General features: G+C 55.8%; 1 protein-coding gene across 3 annotated transcripts; it reads left to right on the plus strand.

Annotated features, from left to right (window-relative positions):
* Positions 1 to 4,040: 4,040 nt before the first annotated feature.
* MST1R (macrophage stimulating 1 receptor (c-met-related tyrosine kinase)) lies at positions 4,041 to 17,561 on the plus strand. 3 transcript variants are annotated; one of them, XM_008571541.1, is made up of 21 exons: positions 4,041 to 5,524; positions 8,870 to 9,058; positions 9,130 to 9,258; positions 9,432 to 9,602; positions 9,873 to 10,033; positions 10,396 to 10,561; positions 10,670 to 10,806; positions 11,165 to 11,326; positions 11,422 to 11,515; positions 11,675 to 11,884; positions 11,972 to 12,118; positions 12,199 to 12,364; positions 12,534 to 12,635; positions 12,711 to 12,914; positions 13,453 to 13,533; positions 13,684 to 13,865; positions 13,960 to 14,069; positions 14,333 to 14,498; positions 14,916 to 15,052; positions 16,958 to 17,120; positions 17,151 to 17,561. In XM_008571541.1, the coding sequence occupies exons 1-21, from the start codon at positions 4,283 to 4,285 to the stop codon at positions 17,241 to 17,243; spliced, it is 4,212 nt and encodes a 1,403-aa protein (XP_008569763.1). In that variant the 5' UTR covers positions 4,041 to 4,282; the 3' UTR covers positions 17,244 to 17,561. The 3 variants fall into 3 exon arrangements, with proteins under 3 accessions (XP_008569763.1, XP_008569765.1, XP_008569766.1); XM_008571543.1 differs by lacking the exon at positions 11,972 to 12,118; XM_008571544.1 differs by lacking the exons at positions 8,870 to 9,058; positions 9,130 to 9,258 and having other exon boundaries at positions 4,259 to 5,524.
* The last annotated feature ends 4,772 nt before the right edge of the window (positions 17,562 to 22,333 follow it).

Below are 22,333 nucleotides of genomic sequence, written 5' to 3' on the forward strand. Positions count from 1 at the left end.
CCTGCATAGACAAATTCAGAGTCCAGTGTCCCTGTGGTCACAGGCCTCTGAAGCCTTCCTATGAAGGGCTATCTGTTTCAGCTCCCCTCCCTCAGCTACTGCATTCCTCAGAATGGCCCACAAGAGTGAGCTGGAGGGTGAGCCCAGTTAAACTGTCAGGCAGGAGTGGACCTGCCCTAATAAGGGCTAATGCCACTAGGTACACTGGGCCTTCAGTCATCCTGTTCCCTGGCATGGCATGGCCAGACCAGCATGGGGCACCATGGACATCCCAGGAGGCTTGGCAATGAAGGCCCAGCCCTATTCACTCTATCATGTGACCCTCATGGGGCAGAGCCCAGGGCACAGCTTGCTTGCTGCTGGAGGACTCTTCTCAGTTCTGCTATAACTTAACTCTCATTGGCCGGGGGAGCAAAAGGCCTAGTAAATGTTTATGGGAGAAAACTGTCCACTGATTGTGGTCTTCAGGCTGTCTGAGAAAATCACCCTCATGTAGTATCTGAGAGTTGGGCCAAGATTTTCTGCCACTAAAACCAACCCATGTTGGAGAATGTGTCATGTGGGCATGGAACCAGGTTCCAAAGCCTTTGGGAAGCAGCTGTTGGCTTGGTGACTGCTGCTCACCCTGCACATATGCCCCGGGTCTCTTTTCTGCCTGTTTTCTGCTTCTGTTCCTGCCCTTGCTTCTGGTCATGACACCAAACCACTGCCTCTGGGGCCATGGTGATGCCAGGCCAGCTGTCCCTGACTATTGCTGGTGTTCTTGTCGACAGTCAGCCCTAGGCACCTAGGAGTGCAGGGTTTACCTGTTTGGGGATCAGGGGTGGATGACAGGCAGATGGGGATGGTGTTCCTAGTGGAGAAACCAGCAAGTGCAAAGGGAAGGACCAATTATAACTGGTTTACAATGAAGCTGGAGGAGTCTACAAGGCCTGGGGTTCTCAAACTTCAGGTAAAAATCTGGCAGTAGGGAGCCATTGAAATTTTGAAGATGTAGTGTGATGTGGTCATATTGCAGTTAGAGATACCCCTCTCCTCCACTGCCACTAAGGTGATCTCTGGGATGGAGAAAGGGGCTGGGCCTAGTCCTCTGGAGCAGTGTTCAGAGGGAACTGAGAGTCAAAGAAATGCAGAGTTACTAGTATTCCTTCAAGGCAACAGATGCCAGGGTAGTTGGCATGTCCTAAGCCAGCTCTGGGTCATGCCTGGTGAGTTTACCTTGGGGGAGTGCTTGTACTTGGCACTGCAGGGGCCCATTAGTTGACCTCCCCCATACACCTTGCCTGCCCCCTCCTGCAGAGCCTGCAGATGGGGGAAGAAGGAAGGCGTGGTCCTGTGGATCCCTGCTCTTGAGGACCAAGGCTGCCTCCTGAGAGGTGGCGATGTCCTGGGGGTAGTCATCAGCATGGCCACACAGTGGCAGTAGAGTACCAACTGAAGGCTGCTTCACTCCCCACCCCAAAAACAGGTGGGCGGGGAGATGTAAGAGGGATTGTGAAGTCTCCAACCCCCAGAAATCTCTCCAAACATCTGGAGGCAGGATGGGGGTCATGTGAACCCCTGTCTGGGCGCCAGGCGGAGAATGTTTCATTTCATTTTTTGCCATATGTGACTGTCTTTAGACATGTTGATCGTGTACCTCAGGAACAGCACCATGGTTTTTGTTGGGTGTTTATTCATTTCTGGGTCAATTCTTTTTGTTTGTTTGTTTGTTTTTTTTAAAGATGACCGGTAAGGGGATCTTAACCCTTGATTTGGTGTTGTCAGCACCACGCTCACCCAGTGAGCAACCGGCCATCCCTATGTGGGATCCGAACCCGTGGCCTTGGTGTTATCAGCACCGCACTCTCCCGAGTGAGCCACGGGCCGGTCCTTGTTTGTTTTTTTGATTTTACAATCTGGTCACATACCTTTCATATACTATCTTCACCATTTAAGATTCCTGGGACTATGTACAGTGACACTGTATCCCTGTACTGCTGACACGATATTACAGACAATTCCAAGCCAGTTTGGAAGAACTGATTCTGGGGAAGAAAGTGTCTTTTATGTTGCCTTGGGTGCAGTACCCTCCCTTCAAAAAGTGTGGCCGCCCCATGTTCCATTTCCTCTCTCTGTCACCAGGTGCTCTTGGAGCTCCAGCCTAGAAGGAAGGGAGTCCTGCACTGGGGATGGAGGAAGAGGGGAGTGTCCAGAGTGAACTGTGATGGGGTGGGTGTAGCACAGGGTCTGTGGGACCCAGGAGAGTTGCCTGGTACAGTCTGGGTCATGAAGGCTTCCTGGAGGAGATGCCATCTAAGCTGCAAGAGGAGGAAAGGGGAAAGTTGTTCCTAGGATGAGGAACAGTATTTACAAAGGTCAGGATAGGAAGGGGATGCAGGCACAGAAGTATGGACTGGGTAGTGTCGGGCCTCCCTGAGACAGAGGCCGACAAAACCGAGCGGGAAGAGACCCCGGTCCAGCCGGGGGTCCCTTGTGGGGCTGAGCGGGATGATGAGTGTCACTGGCACGGCCCTTCCCCCCCAAGACCTTCCTCCCTGGGGGCCGAGAAAGAACACCACCGAGCCAGGAGAGTGGTCAAAGCCGGAACTCCGTTTATTGAGAGGGGACAGGAGCTTATATAGAGAGGACAGGGTGGGGGAGCCGTCACCCAATCAGGGGCGGCCACGCCGCGGAGGGACGGGAGAAAGTAGGGCGGGAAAAAAGTGCAGAGTCATAGAACCCCGGAAAAGGGAGTAGTTAGGTACGTGCTCTTTGGCCCACATGAAATGGCGGCTGCGAGCTTGCGGCTCGCACGCAACATGGCTGCCGCCCTGCCCCCGCCAAGAAACAGACATTAGATATGGGAAAATCCCTTATGGCGAAAATGCACCGTAATATGGCCCAACAGGGTAGGGGAGTGGAGGAGATACAGCTCCCCAGGCCAGGCTGAATCCTCTCAGGATGAGAGCTCCAATCTCCCCCAGCACCCCTTATCCTCTGCAGTCCTAGGACTCACAGTTCACAGCCCATGGCCATCCTTTGAAGCTTTCCCTCCCTCCAGTGTTCAGGCCAACCTGGCTGAGGGGGCTGTCAGGCTAAGGTTGTCCTCCAGGGCCTCACTGCAGTGTTGGGGAGGATCAGTTGCCAAGTGGCAGCTGCTGAGGTTCAGGTGAGGAAAATGGCAAAACTAGGCTTCAGCCACCCACCCATAAACAGACTGAAGACAGAACTCTGGACAAGCTCCTAACCAGAACTACATTCTCATTTCAGTGACCGAGTCCCAACAAGGGTCACAAGAGCAGGTTAGAGATGTCTGTGAGCCAAAGCCCATGTTTCCGCCATATCAGAGGTGCTCTGTAGCAGGGCCAGGAAGGAAGGGGGGTCCTTCCTGAGGCCAGTATTGTGGTTTTACCCCCATCATACAGCTTCTGTATACTGAGGCTGCAGTGGAAGGACCAGAGCTAGGGTTGGGCCTCCACATAAGCTGCCTCTCTGACTCTGACCCTTATGGCCCTGGGCAGGCAGGTCACAACACACCTTCTGATACCATCTTGTCACTGACAGATCAGGACAGATGCTTGGAAGGATAGTCCTTGCCCACAGGGTGGTGCGTCATACAATCCCTTGCTAGAGTTCCCCATATCTCTCCTCTGGTCTTCCATACACTCCTGATCTCTGTTTCCCGCGTTGTGGGCTCCCCAGGTCAAGTATGGGAACCAGCATCTGAAGGTGTTGCTGTAGACTAGCTCAACCCAAGAAAGGATCCTTCGCTTCTCACTTGGACCCAGCCGGTTGCGGGGGAACGGGATCGGACGGCTCAGGCCAGCTCACGCCTGCTCACCTCCCTCCAGGCCCCTCCACCCACACCCACAGGCCTGAGGAAAAAAGGTGCCCAAGGGAAGGTGTAAGACTCAGGCTTCCAAGTGCCGGAAGAGTCTGAGGGACGGAGGGTCACGCCTTCAACACGGCCCCGCCCCCGCTCCGCCCCTCCCCCATAGCCCGGCCCCTCCCGCCGGGCCGGCGCACTCAGGTCGACTTTGCTTTAAGGGCCAGCTTGAAGCGGCAGCTGGGGCGGCAGGTGAGGCGCTGTTCCATTCCCTGCCCGTGTGTCCGGCGGCGTCAGGTGCTCAGACCCGAGGGCAGGCGAAGGGGTTGGGCTTCACAGGAACCCGGGGCGGGAGTCGGCCGCCTGGAGGCTCTCGGGACCACTGCTTAACGCTGGGCCCACCCTAGACCTCGATTCTGCTCTCAGCCAGGCCGAGGCTCGCAGGGATCCCCGAGGAGCCCCAGTTCGGCCTCGATGGAGCTCCTCCCGCCGCCGCTGCCGCAGTCCTCCCTGTTGCTGCTGCAGTTACTGCTACAGTCTGCGATGCCCGCAGCAAGCCGGGACTGGCAGTGCCCGCGCACTCCCTATGCGGCCTCCCGTAACTTTGACGTGAGGTATGTGGTGCCCAGCTATTCTGCTGGCGGCCCGGTACAGGCCATAGCGACGTACGAGGGCGGCAGGGATGGGAGTGCCGTGTTTGTGGCCACACGCAATCACCTGCACGTGCTTGGACCTGACCTGCAGACTGTTGAGAGCCTGACCACTGGCCCTGCCGGGGACTCTGGCTGCCAGACATGCGCAGCCTGTGGCCCGGGCCCACACGGCCCACCAGGCGACACAGATACGCTGGTGCTGGTGCTGGAGCCGGCGCTGCCCGCGCTGGTGAGCTGTGGAACGAGCCTGCTGGGCCGCTGCTTCCTGCATGAGCTGGAGCACCGTGGGACAGCCCTGCATCTGGCGGCGCCAGCGTGTCTCTTCTCGGCCCACCAAAATCAGCCGGAGGACTGCCCTGACTGTGTGGCCAGCCCACTGGGCACTCGCGTGACCGTGGTTGAGCAGGGCCAGGCCTCCTACTTCTACGTGGCGTCCTCCCTGGACTCAGCCGTGGCCGCAAGCTTCAGCCCACGTTCAGTATCCATCCGGCGCCTCAAGGCCGACATCTCAGGATTTGCCCCAGGCTTTGCAGCGCTGTCAGTGATGCCTGAGCATCTCGCCTCCTACCGTATCCAATACGTGCACAGCTTCCGCGCGGGAGCCTTTGTCTACTTCCTGACCGTGCAGCCGGCCAGCGTGACAGACGCTCCTGGTGCCCTGCACACGCGCCTGGCACGGCTCAGCGCCACTGAGACGGAACTGGACGATTACCGGGAGCTGGTCCTCGATTGCCGTTTTGCGCCTAAGCGCCGTCGTCGCGGGGCCCCAAAGGGCGGGCAGCCCTACCCAGTGCTGCGGGCAGCCCACTCAGCTCCTGTGGGCGCCCAACTGGCGGCTGAACTGAGCATTGCCGAAGGCCAGGAAGTGCTATTCGGGGTCTTCGCGGCTGGCGGGGAGGGCGGTTCCGGCGTGGGCCCCAATTCTGTCGTCTGTGCCTTTCCTATTGACCTGCTGGACACCCTAATCGATGAGGGTGTGGAGCGCTGTTGTGAGTCCCCAGTCCCTCCGGGCCTCCGGCGAGGCCTCGACTTCTTCCAGTCGCCTAGTTTTTGCCCCAATCCGGTGAGCAAAAAGAAGGGGCCCTTACCTGTGAGTACATGGCTGAATACAGGCAGCTTCCCTTACGTCACTGAAAGGGCCTGGGACGGGGAGGGCAGGCAGAGAGAAGCATTCTCTTTCACCTAATTCTTAAGTGCTCGGGGTGGTGTGAGAAATCAGCCAAAGACCACACTGGAGGCTCATCTCCCAGCCAGGCTGGCCCCTGTCACTGCCTCATTTTGCTCTTTCACCCTCCCACCCATTGTGGCCTCTGATTTTTTAGGTAGTTTCCCTGGTTATGTGAGAACAGGATTGCAACATAATTGTTTCTTTGCCAGTACAGCTCCCAAACTCTAGGTAGAATGATGGGATCCCCTTCTGTCTGCCCACCACCCATACCCTCAGGGACACACGTGAAAAAATAGATCCCTCCTCCCCCCCTCCCCCACGCAGAAATATACACACAGGCAGATGCTAACAGATTCACAGCTGCTTTCCAACAGTTTCATTTTCCCTGTGGGAGCATTTGTTTTGCTCTACTTTCTAAAAGGGGTGGGACAGGAGTTATCAAAGAATCTCCCCCTCCTTCCCCTACCCCAACCCATGCCAGGTTCCCAGGAGACTCCTGGATCTTGGAAGTCTGGGGGCTTGTTGGGGTGCTTGCATGGCCTGGGCTTCACTAACCCATTTTCCATAGGGTGATTGGGAAAGGGCCGAAGACATGATGGGAAAGCAGCTTGGCTCTACAAGGTACTGGGAACTTCATCCCAGTATTGTGCAAGCAACTACAAACATCTGGGGATGAGTAAGGGACTAGGAGGGGCTGGCTGGAACTGGTCCACCCCTGACTTTCTTCCACCATAGTTGAGGCCCGGCCCCAGACAGGAGGTCTTGCAGCCCATGCTAAATTGGGGACTCCTTCTAATAGACCCTACCCAAGTTCTCTCCAGCCACGGTATCAAGCAGCAGGAGTAGAAACAAACAGGATATTTCTTAAAATGCTACCCTGAGGACAAAACCAAAACTGATTCCTCAAAGCCACTGAAACAATCCCACCCAATATTATATTAGACCAAGGACATGGGTTGAATGGAGCATTGGATGAGTGGCCTTTCATCAAGCTGATCCACAGCCACTTTTTTGAGTCTCTGTCCACCCTGTGCCCCTGGCCCTGCTGTGACATTCTTGACTGACTCCTTTCCATCTCTCTCTCTTTTTTTTTTTTTCCTTTTTGTCTTTTTTACTGACCGGTAACGGGATCGCAACCCTTGGTGTCGTGCCTATACCGGGGACGGCAACGGGATCACAACCCTCGGTGTTGCGCCTGCACCGCGCTCAGCCAGTGAGCGGGAATATACCGGGGACGGCAACGGGATCACAACCCTCGGTGTTGCACCCGCACTGCGCTCAGCCAGTGAGCGGGAACCGGTCTCCACATGGGATCCGAACCCTCAGCGGGAGCGCCGCCACGCTCCCAAGCGGCGTACTCTCCAGTGCGCCACCGGGCCGGCCCATCTCTCTTTTTTTTTTGATGGCTGGCCAGTATAGGGATCCAAACCCTTGACCTTGGTGTTACAACACTGTGCTCTAACCAATTAAGCTAACCTAGCTCTTACTGATGCCCCAGAGGTGGAAGGAGAACTTACACTCAACGTGGGGTGCGGAATCTTCAGCCTTTCTCCCTCAGCTGACTATATCTGGGTTGAGAGGCCCTAGGGGTGGGGACTCTTTGTCTGCGCCTGGACAGCCCTGCCTGGCTCCCTGTCCTTCCCTTTGGGAAGTCAGAACCTCTCCCCAACTTGGCTAGTGGTCGGTGGGTCAGAAGACACCCAGCACGACTGGGCAGTGCCAGGCTCTGGGACCACTAATCTTGGGCCCTGCCCACAGGCTGGCCATGCCCCTGGGAGGTGTGTGAACCAGCCTGTACGGTGTTTGTCCAGTGACTGATCATGCAGCCACTGGAGCAGCACCCACAATGTGCTCATAGTGGTTGGCCTTAGGAAGCCTGAGAGACTCAAAGCTGGTGCCTGTCCTCCATGGATTCAGGTAGGGCGTGGATCCTCCATGGGGCACTGGACACTAAAGTCAAATGTCTTCAGGAGATGGGAACAGTTAGACAAGCCTGGGAATCCAGAGCTAAGGCCCTGGGATCTAGGGCCAAGCAGGCAGGGGTGTGGCCCTGGCTGGACTAGGCCCTCATTTCAGCCCTAGAGCCCCACCTGTCCCTGAGTCATGCTGAAAACACCTGGCAGACTTCGGGCTAGGGCCAAGCCCTTTTCCTGCCTCAAGTGAGGACAAAGTTCTGGTCCCCACCCACCAAGAATACAGATCCAGGGTGTGGGGTTTCCAGGCCCAGCTCTGCACCTGACCTTACTCCCAGGGCTCCTTATCAGAGCTGAGGTCTCTAGACTGGGTTAAGCCTATGTGGTCTGATAGAGGGTTCAGAAGCTCCTTCCTTGATGAGTGCCCTCAAGGCAAGGGAGAGTCCTCAGCACCTAGGGCTGGCTACTGAGCCTTCCCTGAACCTCACACCCAGTTCTGATAACTCAGATTCATACCCTGGCTTCCCAGTTTCCCAGAATCTTCCACAGTCCTGCCCTGGGGCATGAGTGCAACCCCTCAAACACCCCCTTGCTAAGAGCAGGGCAGAGGTTAGTGTCTTGCAGCCTCTAGGGCCTAGCCTGGCACCCAGGCCATAGGGCCTTGGTTTATCCCTTTTGTACTCTGAAAGAAGTGTAGGTAGCAGCTAGAGGTGCAGGAAGACCTTTGCAGTCTCAGGGAGAAGGACCATGTTACCATTCTTGTGCTGGTCAATTAACCTCAGAGTTCAGCCCCTTGTGTGAGTGGGGAAACTGAAGCCCAGAGGGGACAGGGTTTCCTACAGTGTACCCAGAGAAGCAGAGCAGAGCCAGCAGAGGGCAGGAGAGAGCTCTGCTTAAGAGCTCAGATTTCCAACCTGGCTTTTCCCTGAAGGGCTGAGGCCTTGAACAAGTGACCAGAGCTCTCTGAGCTTGTTTGCTCATCTGTAAAATGGGGATGGTGAGAGCATCCACTCTACAGGGCAGCTGTGAGGATGCAATGGAGTTGGGTCTGTAAGACTCAGAAACTCATTTTCAGAATGGACATGGGAAGGTAGGGCCAGGAGCAGGGGAAACCGGCCTTCCAGCATGGGTCTTCTTCCCTGCCCTTGCTACCTCTGAGAGCCCCATGGCGCAGGTTGGGGGCAGGTAACTAGCAGGCCCAGGGCCTTCTCCAGGCAGGCCAGGTGAGGAGCGGGAGTTTTGGGCCACTGTGGTCACTGACAAAGGCCCCAAGGGATCAATGCATGGGGCTGAACCTTGATGGCTTCCCTTCTCTGACTCTCCCCAGCCCATCCTGGAGGCCCCCAGCCCCAACACCAGCTGTCGCCACTTTCCTCTGCTGGTCAGCAGCAGCTTCTCACGTGTGGACTTATTCAATGGGCTGCTGGGACAGGTGCAGGTCACTGCACTGCATGTGACACGTCTTGATAATGTCACAGTGGCTCACATGGGCACAGCTGATGGGCGTATCCTGCAGGTAGGTTCCCGTCCCATTGGCCCTGGGTCCCTGTCTTCATCCCCACTTTGCTCACAGCTGACCTGTCCCAGGTGGAACTGGCCAGGTCACTCAACTACTTGCTGTATGTGTCCAACTTCTCGCTGGGCAGCAATGGGCAGCCTGTGCAGCGGGACATCAGTCGCCTTGGGGACCACCTACTTTTTGCCTCTGGGAACCAGGTGAGGTGGACAGAGGCAGGGCCTGGGGCCGGGGTTGTGGGAGCACAGCCTCTCCAACCAATCCAGGGAGGCATGGACACACAGTTCTCACCACCCTAGTCTACAACGGGATCAAGAGGGTCTGCCCACTCTCCCCTACTGCTACCCCTAAGCCACCTATCTGCCACCCCAAGGTCTTCCAGGTACCTATCCGGGGCCCTGGCTGCCACCACTTCCTCACCTGCAGGCATTGCCTGCGGGCACAGCGTTTCATGGGCTGTGGCTGGTGTGGAGGCATGTGCGGCCGGCAGGAGGAATGTCCTGGCTCCTGGCAACAGGATCACTGCCCACCTGAGCTTACCAAGGTATGGCTTCCCCCAGCAGGGAACAAGTAAGAGTAGTTAGCAAGTCTCGACCATGATCTTCCTCAGGACTGGGGTATCCTCAGTATCTACAAAGAGGACATTCTTGGCATTGGGGATGGCACATGCAAAGACTTGGAGGCAAGAAAGTGCTTGAATGAGGACTAACAAGTGACCCAGAATGGCTGGAGTATGGGCAGGCAAAGGGTATAGCAGAAAACTTTGGGGGAAGCAGCCTGAGACACAAGGACTCAGGCTGTTTCCCCACTTCAGTTCTACCCCCACAGTGGACCCCTAAGGGGCAGTATGAGACTGACTCTGTGTGGCTCCAACTTCTACCCGCATCCTCCTGGTCTGATGCCTGAGGGAACCCATCAGGTTACTGTGGGCCAAAGTCCCTGCCGGCTGCTGCCCAAGGATTCTTCGAACCTCAGGTACAACCTGGTCCCTGCCCACCCTATCCCTGATGAGGGCAACCAAGTAGTCCCTTCCCTGTGAGACCCTGTCCTCTGCTTATCAGAGGCAAGGGAGTATGGGGCAAGCTGCAGTGGCTCTGGCTGCTTTGTGTCTAGGGAGACGTCTGTTCTCATTTTGAGCCTGCACGTGCCCTGCCTGTCTGTTGAGTCATGGACCAGGCAAGGTTAGCCCTTGCCCTGCCAGATTCTGCCTGCCCTGGAGGAAGTCATGGGTGGAAAGATGCTATCCTCAGGCTCAGTTGAGCCCAGTGGCTTATGGTGGGCATGCAGCCAGGCCTGTATGATTCCCAGCTGACTTCAGGGGTTCCCTAATTCCCTAGCCCAGTTCCCCAGAAGGACTTCGTAGAGGAGCTTGAGTGTGAGCTGGAACCCTTGGGCACCCAGGCAGTGGGGCCTACCAACGTGAGCCTCACAGTGACTAACATGCCACCAGGCAGGCACTTCCGGGTAGATGGCACCTCTGTGCTGGGAGGCTTCTCTTTCATGGTAAGGCTACCTAACCCTATCTGTGCCCTTGGCCAGTGTGTGGTATGGGAAAGGAAGGGCTTAGAGTGGAGGCCCTGTTCCAGTTAAACCACCTTTGTCACCTTTTAGGAGCCAGTGCTGACAGCAGTGCAACCCCTCTTTGGCCCACGGGCAGGGGGCACCCTTCTCACCCTTGAAGGCCAGAGCCTTTCTGTAGGCACCAGCCGGGCTGTACTGGTCAATGGGACTGAATGCCTGCTGGAACGGTAAATGCTGGCAGGCAAGGAGATGTGAGGCCCAGGCCCCTCCCAAGGGACCCTGGGTGGGGACCTGGATCCTGTCAGGATGGAGGGAAGAAGGCTTAGTTACATGGTCAATGTGCAGAGCAGGTCTAGGAAGAAGGATCTGCTGTACCCTCTAGCCCAGAGGCAAGAGAATCTGTTCCCTCCCTGCCCTCTTGGAGGTCTTACTGGGACCACCCTATCTTCAGATTGACTCATGGAGTGTGAGAGTGTGGAAGAGATGACCAACAGAGGAATTGGGAGGGATCAGCAGGCCCCTGGAGGAGGTGGGCCTGGCAGTCTCAAAGGAGATATCCCTGAGCCCAATCCCTCACTCCTGCAGGGTCAGCGAGGGGCAGCTTTTATGTGTCACACCCCCTGGGGCTGCCACGGCCAGTGTTCCCCTCCGCCTGCAGGTGGGGGGTGCTGAGGTGCCTGGGTCCTGGACTTTTCACTATAGGGAAGACCCCATCTTGCTGGGCATTAACCCCAACTGCGGCTACACGTAAGTGCCACTTCTTTGCTCACACTGGCCTCTGAATAACAAGGGAGCCAGCCTTGGAGAGCACCCAAAGCTCACCACCCTCCCTTTTTCCACAGTGGCTCCCATGTCACCATCCATGGCCAGCATCTGACTTCAGTGTGGCATCTAGTGCTGTCATTCCATGATGGGCTTAGGGAGGTGGAGAAAAGGGTGAGCGGGTGATACCAGCTGTGGAAGTGGGCACTGGCCAAGACAGAGGAAGGCTAGACCAAACTCTTGAGCTCCAACCCTACCCCATACTTGGCTGAGGAGACTGGGGCAGCCACAGGTGGGACACCTGGCTAACTACTCCCATGTGGGTCCCAACAGTGTGAGGGGCAACTTCCGGAGCAGCATCAGTGCCGCCTGCCTGACTATGTGGTCCGAGACCCCCAGGGGTGGGTGACAGGTAGTCTACGTGCCCAGGGGGATGGAGCTGCTGGCTTCACACTGCCTGGTTTTCGCTTCCTACCACCACCCCGTCCACCAAGTACCAACCTAGCCCCACTAAAGCCTGAGGAGGCTGCCATTAAGTTTGAGGTAAGTGTGGGTGATGGTGGCAGGGGCAGTGGGGTATTAGGAGATGGGGGCCAGGCCACTGTCTGGTCCTCATGACCTTCTTTGCAGTATATTGGGCTGGGCGCTGTGGCTGACTGCGTGGATGTGAATGTGACTGTGGGTGGTGAGAGCTGCCAGCATGAGCTCCGGGGGGATGTGGTTGTGTGTCCCCTAACCCCCTCCCTGCAACTTGGCACGGATGGCGCCCCACTTCAGGTAAGCAGCCCAGCCAGCCCTCCATGGGAAACATGGGTCAAAGGCCCGCAGGCTGGGCCTGAGCTGCCACCTGCCTTCAGGTCTGCGTGGATGGTGGGTGTCACATCCTGGGTAGGGTGGTGCGGCCAGGCCCAGAGGGGACCCCACAGAGCATACTCCTTGGTGTCCTGCTGGCCTTGCTCGTGCTTGTGGCTGCACTGGCTGCCGCTCTGATCTTCAACTATTGGTGGCGAAGGAAGCAGCGAGGTGAGCTCTCCACTCCCACCCTGACTCAGCCCCTACTCCCCAAAATGGTATCTCCAACTCCCTACATCCTCTCTCTGTCCGGGCCTTAGGGGTCTCCCATACCTCCCTGATGGGAGGTCAACCCCTAGGAGCTTGGAGAAGCTGGCCACCAGGGGCTATCTTTCCACAGTCCTTTCTCCTGACCTGGATGACCTGGCTTCCCTGGACCAGACTGCTGGAGCCATGTCCTTGCCTATGCTCCACTCGGGCTCTGACTGCAGAAAAGGCATTGGTGAGATGGTGGAGGTGCTAGAAGCTAGGGCCACCGCCTCTCCCCACAAGCCCCTCATTCCTTCTCTCCCCACAGCACTTGCTGCCACTGATGGTCTGGATTCCACCACTTGGGTCCACAGAACATCCTCAGACAGCAGGGATGCATCCCATGTCCCACTGCTATGGACAGAATCCATCCAGTTCAGGGACCTGGACTCTGCACTCTTGGCTGAGGTCAAGGATGTGCTGATTCCCCATGAGCGGGTGGTCACCCACAGTAACCGCATCATTGGCAAAGGTATGGGGGCCAGGCCAGGCTGGGGCAGACATGGAGTCCTGAGATGACGTGGGCTCAAAGGACAGTTGAACCAGACTCTGCTCTGGACTTCTCACCAACCTGTGTGACCTTGGGTATACCACTTAACCTCTCTGAGGCTCCATTTGCTCATCTGTAAAATAGGTATTAGGAGAGTTCTACATGCAGTGGATTCTGGTGTAGATTAAGAGGGCATGGGAGGGCTGCAAGCTCTGCTGTCACGCTGCTTGTTTTTTTGTTTTTTTTTTTAAAGATGACTGGTAAGGTGATCTTAACCCTTGACTTGGTGTTGTCAGTACCATGCTCTCCCAAGGGTACTAACTGGCCATCCCTATACAGAGATCTGAACCCGTGGCCTTGGTGTTATCAGCACCACACTCTCCCAAGTGACCCACGGGCTGGCCCTCACACTGCTTGTTTTTAATGTCGGATTGGCCAGTTTGGTGCTCCGAGTTCTGGTTATCAATGAGAGGGTGTGATGCAAGCCTGGGAGCCCCTCTCACCATCTGCCTTGCACCAGGCCACTTTGGAATTGTCTACCATGGAGAATACATAGACCAGGCCCAGAATCGAATCCATTGTGCCATCAAGTCACTGAGTCGTAAGTGGGGCAGAGGCTGGGAGGGTCCTCGCTCCTGCTGTGCTACCACCTACTGAGTGACCCTGAGCAGGAGACCTTTCTTCTCCATTTTCCCACCTGACCCTTGTAAAGTGCCTCCCTGCCCCAGTCCTGACTCAAGCTGCTCTACAGGCATCACAGAGGTGCAGGAGGTGGAGGCCTTCCTGCGAGAGGGGCTGCTCATGCGTGGCCTGCACCACCCAAACGTGCTGGCTCTCATCGGTATCATGCTGCCCCCTGAGGGGCTGCCCCGTGTGCTGCTGCCCTATATGCGCCATGGAGACCTGCTCCAATTCATCCGCTCACCTCAGCGGGTGAGTGCTCAGCCGGCCCTGGGTGGGGGGGCTTGGGCAGCAGCTGGAGATGGAGCTGCTATGCCCTTGCCCACCAGTCCACTTGTGCCCCCAGAATCCTACCGTGAAGGACCTCATCAGCTTCGGCCTGCAGGTAGCCCGCGGCATGGAGTACCTGGCAGAGCAGAAGTTTGTGCACAGGGACCTGGCTGCTCGAAATTGCATGTGAGAGGCCAGAGTAGCTGGGGTAGAGCAAGGCGTCAGGGTACAAGGGTAGGCAGCTGCCCAAGGCCACCTTAGGGAAGGACCCACTCAAGCCTTTGCTGTGCAGCCCTAGGCATGTCTTCCCCTCTCTGGGCCTCAGTTTTTTTGTTTGCCCAGTGCAGGCTTGCACGGGACACTGTGGCTCTGAAATTCTATAAGGGCCTGGAACAGGTGGGTTCAGGGCCTGGTGGAGGGCCAGTCTTAAGTATGACCCCCTCTCCCAGGCTGGACGAGTCATTCACAGTCAAGGTGGCTGATTTTGGTCTGGCCCGTGGTGTTCTGGACAAGGAGTACTATAGTGTTCAACAGCACCGCCATGCTCGCCTACCTGTCAAGTGGATGGCACTGGAGAGCCTGCAGACCTACAGATTCACCACCAAGTCTGATGTGGTAAGGCCCACCTGCCCTAGAATCCATATGGCCTCGGTGCCCTAAAGCACTTGGCCTTGCCCATGCAGCTCTGGATGATCTGAGCCCAGGTAAGACCCAGACTAGGCAACCCCCACAGCCCATTTGCCCACCTCTTGGGCAGGTATAAGATGGAATCTGACACTCACCAGAGCAAGAGGAGGCTGTGAACTCATTGGCTACTCATAGACAATCCAGGGCTTGCCCAGTCCCAACTCTGGGCAGGCTGAGGTGGTGGGAGGAGACAGAGGGAAGACACTTGTGAGGTATTGAGAAATGGGCTCTGAATGGAGGGCGGAGTCCCATATTTCCAGCTGAAGGACTGTGGGAGGTAGGAGACCTGGGGGACTTCCCCAAATTTGGGGTGAGAGTTGAGTCCCCTTACCTTCCTCCCAACAGTGGTCATTTGGTGTGCTGTTGTGGGAATTGCTGACACGGGGTGCCCCACCATACCCCCACATCGACCCATTTGACATCACCCACTTCCTGGCCCAGGGTCGGCGCCTTCCCCAGCCTGAGTATTGCCCCAATTCTCTGTGAGTATGTGGAGGTGGTAGCGGGGAGGGAGAGCTGAGCCCCAGAGCCAAGGAGGGGGCAGGAGACAGAGTTCCTGCCTGGCTTTCTGACTGACCCTCTGGTTTACCAGGAAAGGGACTCTCTCTAGGCCTCAGTTTTCTTATCTGTGGACTGGTCCCACCCCCATGCAGGGGAGGACACTGAGAGGACCTCACAGTTTCCATGGTAACAGCATTTGTAACTCAGAGTCTGGGTTGAGGCCAGTGATTTCATTTCCCAGCACTCCTCTCCCCTCAGCCTGGCAAAGGGGGGCTGTTTTCCACATTTTCCACTCACTTAGCCACAAGGAAAGTTTCTATTAGCTCCCACAGCAGCCCCCTCTGCATCTCCAGATCAGGTTTTTTTCCCCACTGGATGGAGTTTCAGATTCCTTATTCCCAGATGGATGGCGGCAGCTGTGTTGTCATCAGTGTACCTGTGGGGTGGGTTTGGTGCCGAAGTTCAACTTCATAAGCAGCAGGCATACCTCAGCTGTGCCCAGGTCTGCATAGTTAGAACGGGAAGAACCAGGTCACATGCAAGAGTGGTTGATGACTCCTGTCTCAGGCTGTGCTTCAGAAAGGTTGTGAGTAGCCCTTTCTCACAGCCCTACCTGCCTGGGTTTGGTCTTTATTATTCTCCTCACTAATGCATCTGGCTTGAAGTAGGGGAAGTTAACTTCACTGCCTACCTGCATCCAGGTTGGGCTACCCGAAACAGACTCAGATGCAAATTTATGTGCAGGGGGTTTATTGGTAGCTTGAGGGTGAGTGAAGCAGAACTGAGCAGAGGGAGAAGTCGGGCTGTGATGCAGATGCAACAGAGGCTGCAGCCCGTCCCACGGGGACTGCTTGAGCTGGGATGGCCCTTCAGAATTTTCCAAAATTGAGACAAGGGGCCATGTCTTTGTACCAGGCATTAATTAGTCACTGGTCACAGGCTGCTTCTGAAGAGGGGGTGTGATCTTGGCAGAGGCAGTTCTCTTTTGCCTAGGGCAATTCCTAGGGAGGGCCTAAGCCAAGAGCCATTAGCAGGCAAGACTTCCAGACCTGAATGAAGGGGGATCTGGGTGGCACACCAGAGCATCCACACACTAGGGAAAGTCCCTTCTCCTTTCTGGGCCTCAGTTTCCTCATCTGTAAAGTGGGGATAATAACAGTAACACCCTCAGAAAGTCTGAGAATTGGGCTGTCCTGTTAGCTCAGTTGGTTAGAGCATGGCGTTATAACACCAAGGTCAAGGGTTTGGATCCCCGTACTAGCCAGCACCCCCCCCCCCGAAAAAAAATCTGGAAAACTGTTTGTAGGATACTTAGAGTATCATTTAAGGCACGGATGATATCCCTAAGGTATGCCCTAGGACCCACCAGGCAAACCTGGAGAACCTCTGCTTGGGCATCATGCTGTCACAAGTGCTGCCCCAACACTCCTGTTTCAGAGTGTTAACACCCATTTCAGTGGACCCAGGCTTCCTTCCTGGAAGATGTGTGATGATAACCATGATAGCTTGTGAGCTGGGCTCTGTACTAAGCACTTCACAGGCATCTTCTCACCCTAAGCTCCTTTTGCTCTATGATCAGAGGAGGACCCAGAAGCACAGCGAGGTTAAGGAACTTATGCAAGATCACACAGCCCAGACCACAGAGTCACTAACCTCTTAACTCCTGAGGTAATTCAACCTCTGCCAGAGTGGCAAGGCACAATTGGAACAGCAATAATAGTGATGAGAAGAGCTGCTCCTGAATGGGCAATGCTAGGCAGTAGGTCCTGTCACCTGTTTTCATCCCTATGTGACCCACCAAGGGTCTAACAGCAGGTGGGAGGCCTGGGTGGGGAATCTCTGGGTGGGGGGTGCACCCTGCCCCTGATATCTTCCTTCCCTGGCAGGTACCAAGTGATGCAGCGATGCTGGGAGGTGGAACCGACAGCACGACCCACCTTCAGAACACTAGTGGGGGAAGTGGAGCGGGTAGTGGCCTCACTGCTTGGAGACCACTATGTGCAGCTTCCCACAGCCTATGTGAACCTGGGCCCCAGCACCTCTGATGAGGTTAACCTGGGGCCTGGCATCTCCAATGAGGTGAATGTGCTCCCAGAACGGCTGCAGTCCCCACTCACACATAGGAGCACATGGCGGCCCCGGCCCCTTTCAGAGCCACCTCGGCCCCTTTGACCTAAGCCCTAGGCTGGCCCATGGAGCTAGACCTACTTAGCGGCCTTGAGGTGACCGCAAGCTGCCTCTGGGCCATGCCAGGCCTGAGGACAGTGGGCCTCCACCTTGTCCCTGCCCTTTAAATGTCAGAGGCAATAGGTGAACGGGGCAAATTAGGTTCCTCACTCCACAGAGTGAGCCAGTAAGGACAATCCTCTGCCACACATATTTATGGAGTGCCTGCTGTGTACCCTACCTGCTGAGCACGGGGCTCAGCAGTGACGACACAGACACTGACCTTTGAACCAGTAAAAGAGTAAATGAATATTCAAGTACAAATTGTGGTAAATGCGATGAAAGACAGGAGGCTTCTCTGAGTGGAGGACTGCTTTAGATAGAAAAATGAATAGTGAAGTAAGGGAAGCCGCCCAGGAGGTGACATTTTTGCTGAGGCCCTATCTGCTGGGGAAAAACCGCCAGAAGCAGAGTTGAGGGAAGAAAGTTTTGGCAAAGTGGGTAGCACATGCAAAGGCCCTGAGGTTGGAAAGGTTAGCAAGAAGGTTCCATAGAAGAGTGGGCAAGGCCCAGATCCAGGTTATAGGGCTCTGAGACTGTTGGATGAAACCAAAGGAGTGAGTTGAGTTCTCTAGCATGTAACAGCCAGGACAGTTTCTTCATTGACTCAGGTCACCTGCCCCCCTTCCCTAGCACTTCTCCAGGGCTCCCTGCCCCATCTTCAGCATCCTCCTCTCCCTCTCCCCGCCATCAGAGCAAAGAGATTTGCCTACCCCTCAACCCTGCCAGCATTGCACTTGCAGCCCTGAGAGAGATGAGCCAGCAGCAAGGCTTCTCAGCTCCACTCTTTCAAGGAGCCAACTTCTTTTTTTTTTTCTGTCCTTTTTGAGACCGGCCGCACTGCGCTCAGACAGTGCACGCACCGGCCATCCCTATATAGGATCCGAACCCAAGGCAGGAGCGCTGCTGCACTCCCAGAGCCGCACTCTCCAGAGTGCGCCACGGGCTCAGCCCTCAAGGAGCCAACTTCTTTTTTTTTTTTTTACTAACCAGTAACGGGATCGCAACCCTCGGTGTCGCGCCCGTACCGCGGACCAGGAATGGGATCGCAACCCTCGGTGTTGCACCCGCACCGTGCTCAGCCAGTGAGCGGGAACCAGTCTCCACATGGGATCCGAACCCTCGGTGGGAGCGCCGCCGCGCTCCCAAGCGGCGCACTCTCCAGTGCGCCACCGGGCCGGCCCAAGGAGCCAACTTCTAAGCGCCAGTTGCCTGGTCTATTTATACTTGTCAAGGCTACTGCACGGTAGCTGCTAGAGGGGCATGCTCCTCTGGAAAGGAACAGTTTCCCCCTCCTCTTATCTCTACCACACACTCTCACTGCTTGGGGGACAGTCAGGGACTGCTGGTGTGGGTAGCTGGGGCGCCAGGGTGCCTGGGTCCAGGATAATGTTTACTCTCCCTTGCTCAGGACCCCCATAGCCTCCATCCCTTCAGTTGGGAGACCTAAGGTCATCCTAAGGGGGGCAGCCTCCTTCCTCTCTGAGCCCCCAGTTCTGTGCCCTGTCACACATGGACCCCTGGGTTTGGAGCTAGAGATCCCTGCTAAGCAGAGTGGGGGTGTCCTTGGGACAAGAGCTGCTCAGCTGTTCTCTACCCATACTGCTGTCCACTCTGTCACCTCAGGACAGAGAGAGGCCCAGTCCTGGGGACCTTAAGGACTCTGAGGACAGGTGGATAAAAGGGGACTCTTTTATCTGCTTGAGTACAGAGGTCCAAAGGTCAGGGGCCTACCAACTGAAAGGAGCCAGAGACAGAGTCTGTCTGCCTGTTTACTGCTATACCTCTGATGCCTCATGGTTTAGGCACAGAGGAGGTTGTAGCCTCATATACTTGGCCACTGACCCCTCTTCTCTGTGTATGGGGAAACAGTTGTGTTACCCCTGAGGCTGACAGAGAGGTGAGCAGAGTATCCTGGAGCACCCCTCAGAGCTGTTGTCCCTGAACCACTTGGAAAGGACTTATCTTTATCCCTCCCACTTGCAGTCCTCACCCCTTAACCTCATCCTGAGGATTTAAGGGTGACCCAAAGCTCTAAGCCCTGGGTGGGGAGTGAGGAAAAGGCCAGGGGCTCCTTCCATACTGAGCCTCTGCAGCTCCTGGACTACTGGCTCATCTATTCATTAAAAAGAGGCTCAGAGAGGGTGGGGGTCTCTGGACAGGAGGGAAGCAGGGTGGGAGGAGGAGAGAGCTCAGGCAGTATCAGGTGTCCTGTGCAGCCAGGGCTTTGGGGAGTGTTTCTGGGCCAAGACCTTCAGGGCCAGAATTCTCCAGGGAGAGGCCCCAGTTAAGCAGGTGCTTGGGTTCCTGGATTGTGGTACAGTTTCTACCACCCCCAACTTCTGCAGCCCCCAAGCACTGAGCCTATTTTCATAGCCACCTGGTAGACCCAAACCCATCCAGACTGTCAGGAGCTGGAAATGTTTTACAGCTTCAAATTGGTGACACCTATCTGAGGGGACAGGTAAAGAGGGTCAGTTCTAGGTCTCCAGATGGGCTGGGGAGACCAGGAGGTTTCTAAGTGGACTCCAGAGCTCGTGAAGGCTGGGCTGACTCTTCCCTGGAGGAGGCCTGAGTAGTAGCTCAGGTATGATAGGTGGCAGTGCAAGGGAAGTTTGCTAGTGGCCCTGGCAGGCCAGGGCCTGCCAGCAGAGTGGGAAGTGGCAAGTAGAGGTTTCTCCCAGGGCTTTGGGAGTCCGATCTTTACGCCAAGAGGTGAGGAAAACAGGCATCAAATCTTCTGTCTCATCTCCCTTCATCTCAGCCCAGTGGGGCTGGGGGCAAGCAGATGCAAGTAAATGCTGGGGGGAGGCCAAGGTGGGAGCTAGAGCTGAGGAAGCAGCAGACGACTCACACCCTCCTGACTGCCCATTAGTGTCATTGTCATTTGACACCTGGAAGGCATGCTTGGGGTTGACTGACCTGCTTTGATGGGGAACCATGGGTCTGGCCTCAGATTCCTCTTATGCCTCAGCCCCAGCCTTTCAGGGAATTTTCCCAGGGACCCAAAGGCTGGGGGATCACACCTGTGGGCTCCAGCTATAGCCCCATCCCAAACCCAGTCTATGGCTCTGTGGGGACTCAGGGCCCAACCCCATAGTGGTCCTACTTTGAGCTCAGGGAAGGAGCCGAGAGAAGTTGCTGACTCTTTGGTGGGCAGAGGGAGAGGAACCAGCAAGCACCAGAGGCTCCCAATGCCAGGGGCATCCTCACTTTCCTCTCTGTTCTCTTTCAGTTTGGTTTAGCCACTTGCACACTCAGTGGCCAGTCTTGGGCTGGGCATTTGGGATCTGGTCAAAAGGCATGGGGCTTGAAGCAGCTGGTAGCCAAGATCATGGGATTCAATCAACTTTGAAGGCAGCATTCCCTCCCTCATGACACAAGTACTTCCTGGGATGTTGTAGCCTGGACCGTGGAAAATTAGAGGACCCAAAGCAGTCAGCTCCACCCCCGGCCTCAATGGCAGTGACAGCTTCACCCAAGTATCAATCCTGCTGACAAGTCCCTCCAAGCCAGGGAACTCCCTCTTCAAAGGGAGAAAGGAATCCTTTGGGCAGCTCCAGTCACCCAGCCCACAGAGGCTCCTGTCCTGGTCTCTCGGACCTAATCATCTGTTCTTAAAGTCACTCCTACCCTCCACTGGTCCTGGGTTATGTAGGCACCCTGAAGGAGGATAGCTTTTCTCACATCCACTCTGAACATGTGGTTGGAGGTCTCTTCTCAGCAGTCATGAAGCCTCATGTGCTTCTGGCAGCACTTCCTTCACCCTTACTTATGTTGGCTCCTGGAGGGGGTGCTGCTCCCAGAGAGAGAGAGGAGCTCACCCAGCCCCTAAGTCAGCTGTGGGCCACAGTCAGGGTGACTGTGCTGTTGCCCTCCCTCTGGGCTGATGTGGCTGGCCATCTTTTACACAGTTACGTAAGTTTGAGTCAATTGGGGCTCAGAGCGGTTCATTGTGGGCTATTTTTAAGCTGCAACACATCACAGCAGAGGGGTCACTGCACTGCTGGCTTGCAGGGAAGGTTGTTTAAACATCTGTTATTTAAATTTCCCTTTGCCTTAGAGCTCAGAAACCACATCTTCCTGGCCCTAGTGGGTTCTGCCTTCCATATCCCAGATTAGGAGTGGATTATCTCCCCTCACCCTGCCATAAATTTCCTTAGGGCTGGCATTCTGGCCCTGGATGTCTTCCTCTGGAGTCAGGAAAGGGGGCCAGGAAGCAGGAGGTGCCAGTGTCTTCAAAACATGTTCCTCCCTCCATGGAATGGGTATACCCTGGCCAGGAGAAACTTCAGGGAAGCAAGAGGTCTAGGGCTTTAGGTCACTTGGATAGCTCCAAGGAAGAGGGTTAGGAGATCAAGGCACAGACAGAGTACTGAGCTTAGAGCCAGGAGACAGAGAGTGCATCCTTCCTCCTTGAGGCCTTGGTTTCCCATCAGCACTGAGAGGGTTAGATCACAAAATCCTTCTGGGTCTTTTCAGAAGCCTGCCTTTGCCTGGGCTGGGCTCCTAACTGGAATGCCCTCCCTCCACAGATCTAAATGCTACCTCTGGGGCAGAAGCACTGGTATATTAGCTTATGGACAACAGACAGGGATGAACCTCTAGGGAAATACGCCTTGCTTTTCACTTCATTATCAAGTGGTTGTTGCACTGGGAGCCCTTTAAGGCTCCTTCTAGACTGGAAGAGCTTAGGGCCAAGTACTTGACAGAGCTAGCTGCCTCCTGAGGACACTAAGCAAAAATAGGTCCGTGTTGGAGAAGCAGGTCGGGAGACTTTGGCCAGCCCTAGAGCTCCAGGTAGAATGTAGCCTTCTGCCCCTCTCCCCTCGATGCCCTTCCTGCCATCTCTCCACCATCCTCAAGGCCTCCTAGGTGGAAGGGTTCCAGCCTGATCCATGGGGGAGGTGGGTTTTTCAGGGTGACTGGACTCTCCACAGGGCTTGGGGCCTTCCCCTAAAGCCTGCCTGGAGGGGTGATGTGTGAGGTGGAAGGCAATGCTGGGACATGCCCTCACAGAGGAGACTCCATCAGGC

The sequence above is a fragment of the Galeopterus variegatus genome, unplaced genomic scaffold (assembly GCF_000696425.1).
Source record: "Galeopterus variegatus unplaced genomic scaffold, G_variegatus-3.0.2 Scaffold701, whole genome shotgun sequence".
Lineage (NCBI taxonomy): Eukaryota > Metazoa > Chordata > Mammalia > Dermoptera > Cynocephalidae > Galeopterus > Galeopterus variegatus.